A 4,889-nucleotide genomic window follows, 5' to 3' on the forward strand; every position below is an offset into this window, starting at 1 on the left:
TATTCTTCTCTGTCCCGAGTTCATTTGTAGTTCTACCCATATTCTCTATTTCACATGACAACCTTTGTGGTTTTCATCCAATCTTCGGTTGTCCCTGAGTTCTGGAGTAGATCATGTGTAGTTCTACTTTGTTTTTGCAGTTTTACTGGGATATCCTATTGCATGCATTATATATATATATATATACATCTTTTGTTTTGGGAGCGCTGAAAGGCTTTTTTTAAAGGCTTTTTTTTTGGGAGCGCTGAAAGGCTAATTCAAGTAAGAAAATCGTATGTAGTTCTCAGTCAGCTAACCAGCCGTTTGATCTCATCTGCATTCGCTGGCAAATCTAACCCTCCAGCTGCGGGATCTTGAGTTTTCCTTTTTGTGCCGCTTCTAAATTTTCTTTTATTAGCATTTTTGCTTTTGATATATTGCGCCCCAAGTAGATCTTATCATATGCACCGTGAGTACCAAAGTACATCACATTTTTACCGCTGGGTTTGTTGCCACGAGGACAAGAAAAATCTATTCACTTCATTCCTTCCCGTGAGAAGCATTAGGTTTTGGTAATACGTTGGTGAAGAATTACTCCACTAAAACGTGGCTTTTATTTATTATACAAACAACAATTACCAGTAAGTGCTTTTAAAGTGAATCTAATGATACCAGCTATGTCATAAAACATAGTATCACCAAAGCGCCTAATATGTCTTACAAATTGGAAAGAAAGAAACTCATATTGGTGTTGTTCCGACAAAAAAGAACCTCACACTAATTATTGCCAACTCCCACCATATTGCAAATAGATGACTTTAGACATGTCTCAAGTCAAAATTGTAAAGCTTTGACCATAAACATAGTTTCGAACATTTCGATTAAAACTAGTATATCACATGATAAACTCTTCTCAAAAAGCATACCGGTAATATGAAACTAGACAACTGAGGTGGCTGTTGCGGTTGTTACAGGGCTTTCAGCTAACACAAGATGCGGATTGCAGAGCAATGCTTAGCGGTGCCGCCTTCTCCACCAAAGCTGCCTATAGGCTACTACAATCCGATGACTCGGCGGACACCTCAAGCTGCATATGGGTGTCGAGACTGCTAGGCCGGGTTAAAATATTTGGCTGGCTTCTCCACCTCAACAGGCTCAACACCAGGCAAAACCTGCACCACAAGACTATCATCGACTACGACGGTAGAAGATCAGTTGCACCTCTTCTTCGACTGCCCCGCCGCAAGGAGCGTCTGGCGACAAGCTCAGCTCGACCCTCAAATCCAAGCAATCTCCGACATCTGGACACCACCATCCAACGCCTCACCTCCTTCCTCAGTCTGGCCCGCCCACCATGGCACTCACAATTCGGAAAATCTGGGACAGTAGGAATGCCATGCACTACTGACGCCATGATCTTCATAAACGAAGATAACACGGCTCAGTCTACCATATCCAATGTAATCTCCGACCTCTTTCTCTGGCTATACCGTTTGAAAAACCCTTCTCAGAAAGAAGGCGCCGTGCTGTGGCCTAATCACCTCTCTACATGTAACTCTGAGCACTAAGGGCAAGTAATGAAATTCAGGTTGGACCCCCCCTTAGGTACGCTGTAGGTATTACAAAGCTTAAGAAACATGCAAATCAGACAACTACTGTTATTTCTCCATAGTAAAAGATAGACTCCGCAAATGTGTAATAAGAAATTTGAACATTTATCAATAGATATAAAGGACATATAATGAACAAGAGAAAGCAGAGATTATTTCCAGGAACCAAACACGGCCTGAAGATAAATTGGCAAAACGCATTATGTCCTCTTAGGATGACTCATTCCTTTACCAATGAGAATGGTTTGAATTCCAGAGAATATAATGAAACCTGTAAGTGAGATGACAATAGGAAGTTCCAAATCCCAGTCACCGCATAATCAATTTGTCCAATATCACTCTAGGTAAATCGCAGATGATATGTGGCCATTTTGCTCACACTTATTTGTTTTGTTTCCCTGATTGCAAAAAACCACAACTCAATGCTTACAACATGCAAACATTGCTAGGATGTATCTTGAATCAGGTCATAAGAGGAATGGCCACCGGATTTTGTGAGTGCGGAAAAAAACATGGCCTTAACCATGATTTATTGCACCTCTGAAAATAACATTTTTTTTAATATTCAGCTTTAGGCTTATACATGATTACAATTTTTTTGCCAAAACGCAAAATGCTTTTCACTTTGATGCATTGATAAAAAAAAAGAATTATAAAATCAGCGCCATACAACAAACCTTGCCCGTCTAGAGAAACCATTTGAGGATCTTCTCCACCTGTTTAAGCACCTTTTATTGAGTCCCAACACCGTGATTCAGTGGAGCGGGATTGCCACAAGCACCGATTTGACGAGGGTAAGGCGACCGTCTTTGCCATCATAGGCGCAGGACATCAAGGCGGTGCACCAAGGGTTGAAACTTGGAACGCCTGGCTCGGTAGCACATAGCAACCACCGCCTCCAGGGCCTCCTCCTCCGAGGAAGAGATAGTCTGTAAAAGAAGTCTCCAAGGCTACACACATTGGTATCATCAGTTTGAATTGTATTTTTCAGATATAAAATATTTAGTAAATTCATAATTTGACAGAATATTTGCTTACACTACATATGCTAATTTTGTTGTTTGTCATGTGAAAAACGAGTCATATGTAGAGGCCTCGCGTGCAGCCACTCCCTGGCCAAATCTCACCCGCTCAGCTGCATCCAAAGGCGTGCGGGGATGACGCTTGTTGAGGCTAAAATCAGCGCTTGCCTTATTTAGATTTTGTGGTTCCGTAATGAACAACTATATAGAGAGAAGGGCTCGTACGTTGAAAATAGTCCATTACAAACTATCCAATAACGGCGGATAGATTGCTCGCCTCCTCTTTTGGCCTCCAAGGAGGAGGAGGAACAGGAGGACAAAATCTATCTGGTTCGAACAATTCCACCAGTTAATTTTGACATACTATGTCATCATCTCTTTCTCTAGTATACTTCAACATGTCTTGTCAATGTTTTGCTCATGCTGCTTTGTTTCTTGAACATTTTGCGTTTTCCCTTTTGTAATGCATTTCTCGTTTCGCAATAGTGACTGTTGGTCTTGTTTCTGCAATGGCAATGTGACCTTCACTTGTTTGATTTGCAGGAACCTGTCCCTTGTTTACCCTAGCCTAGCATTATTAATACATTTTAAATTTGACAAGACAAGATGCCTGTGTCGCGAGGCGCCAAGGCTTCTTCCTCGAAGGCGGACCCCTTCGACTCTGACTCCGACGATGATCTCGTACCGAAGAAGGGGGGCAAATACTCGGTCCCCGCCGGTGGCAAGAAGCAGTACAAGGACGGGTTCCGCGACACGGGCGGGCTGGAGAACCAGTCGGTGGAGGAGCTGGAGAACTACGCAGCGTACAAGGCCGAGGAGACGACGGACACGCTCAACGGCTGCCTCCGCATCGCCGAGAACATCAAGCAGGATGCCACCAACACGATGATCACGCTGAACAAGCAGGGCGACCAGATCGGCAGGACGCACGAGAAGGCCGTCGAGCTCGATCAGGACCTCGCCAAGGTGCATATGCTCCTGCCACATGAACAAAATGGCATCACTCTCGCCAACACCTAGGCCTATTTGAATTTCCACATGAAACGCGAGTATATACTTCTGGTTCCTGCGGGAATTAACCTGTTGCCTGGCTCTAAAAGTAATGCATATTCCATGCCAAAACTAGGGCGAGTCGCTTCTCGGGAGCCTTGGAGGGTTCTTCTCCAAGCCATGGAAGCCAAAGAAAACGAGGCAGATCAAGGGACCAGCCCAGGTGTCGCGAGGTAAGTACAATCTCATAATATTGGTACACTTCAAATACTCAGATCATGAGGCCTTCTCTGTACTCATTGTTCTTTTCAACTCGATCGATGGCATATAAACAGACGATTCCTTCAAAAAGAAGGCGAACCGAATGGAACAGAGGGATAAGCTAGGTCTGAGCCCTAGAGGGAAGGGGAATACCCGCAATTACGCCGAACCCACAAGCGCCATGGACAAAGTTCAGGTTGGTGCTCCCTTGACTCTGGTTATATGTACTATCATGGAAAAATATCTACCGAGTATTAGCATATTTAGCCACTGTTTTGTCCCTTTAGGTGGAGAAACAAAAGCAGGACGATGCCCTCGACGATCTCAGCGGCGTGCTGGGGCAGCTCAAGGGCATGGCCGTTGACATGGGCTCGGAGCTTGATAGGTAAATTTACTGGGCGCGAAACAATACTTTTGAAGTTTTGAATCGAGGTTTTCTCATCCATGTATATCAACCAATGTTTCAGGCAAAACGAAGCACTGGATAATCTGAACGACGACGTGGAGGAACTCAACTCCAGGGTAAAGGGAGCCAACAACCGCGCGCGTAAGATCATCGCCAAATAGGAGTCCAACTGCGTTGATCGATCCGCCATTATTTGAAGAAAATCAGAGATTACTGTGGAATCGGCCTTGACCGGCACAGCTTTTGGTTGTCAGATAACCCAGTTTTCTTTTGCTCGTACGTTGAGACATGTCTCGCTCTACTCAAAGTCTGATATCTGTTGGCTTAAGATTAACTGTTCCTCTCTGCGATGAAAGTTGTACGATGCCTGGATGGATAGATACTGTATATGTCAAGGGGAGGAAATTACATGCTTGTTACTATATATCCGAAAAAATGGATACATGCTGACATTCTAAACAACGGGATGTTTTTCAAAAAGAAAACTGAAAACCTTTTGGTGTGGCAGAAATGTATTTCGAACTTATGGTGCAAATGGACCCAGATAGAAAAATATATACTTTTTTTTGGGTAAACAGTGGGGAAAATACCCACTGCAATTTTCATTAATAATTATAATAA

The 4,889-nt window shown here is 43.5% G+C and overlaps 1 protein-coding gene across 1 annotated transcript; it reads left to right on the forward strand.

Annotated features, from left to right (window-relative positions):
• The first annotated feature begins 2,833 nt into the window (after positions 1–2,833).
• Positions 2,834–4,730, forward strand: LOC127334628 (SNAP25 homologous protein SNAP33). Its single transcript, XM_051361129.2, has 6 exons — positions 2,834–2,941; positions 3,155–3,577; positions 3,738–3,834; positions 3,937–4,058; positions 4,150–4,247; positions 4,330–4,730. Exons 2-6 carry the CDS (start codon positions 3,218–3,220, stop codon positions 4,427–4,429), a joined length of 777 nt encoding a protein of 258 aa, XP_051217089.1. The 5' UTR covers positions 2,834–2,941; positions 3,155–3,217; the 3' UTR covers positions 4,430–4,730.
• The last annotated feature ends 159 nt before the right edge of the window (positions 4,731–4,889 follow it).

This window comes from Lolium perenne, chromosome 6, assembly GCF_019359855.2.
Source record: "Lolium perenne isolate Kyuss_39 chromosome 6, Kyuss_2.0, whole genome shotgun sequence".
Classification (NCBI taxonomy): domain Eukaryota; kingdom Viridiplantae; phylum Streptophyta; class Magnoliopsida; order Poales; family Poaceae; genus Lolium; species Lolium perenne.

Coding starts and splice junctions, on each gene's coding strand:
- LOC127334628 (XM_051361129.2), top strand. CDS start 3,218: ATGCCTGTGTCGCGAGGCGCCAAGGCTTCTTCCTCGAAGGCGGACCCC. Junction 3,578..3,737: donor TCGATCAGGACCTCGCCAAG/GTGCATATGCTC, acceptor TGCCAAAACTAG/GGCGAGTCGCTTCTCGGGAG. Junction 4,248..4,329: donor ATGGGCTCGGAGCTTGATAG/GTAAATTTACTG, acceptor CCAATGTTTCAG/GCAAAACGAAGCACTGGATA.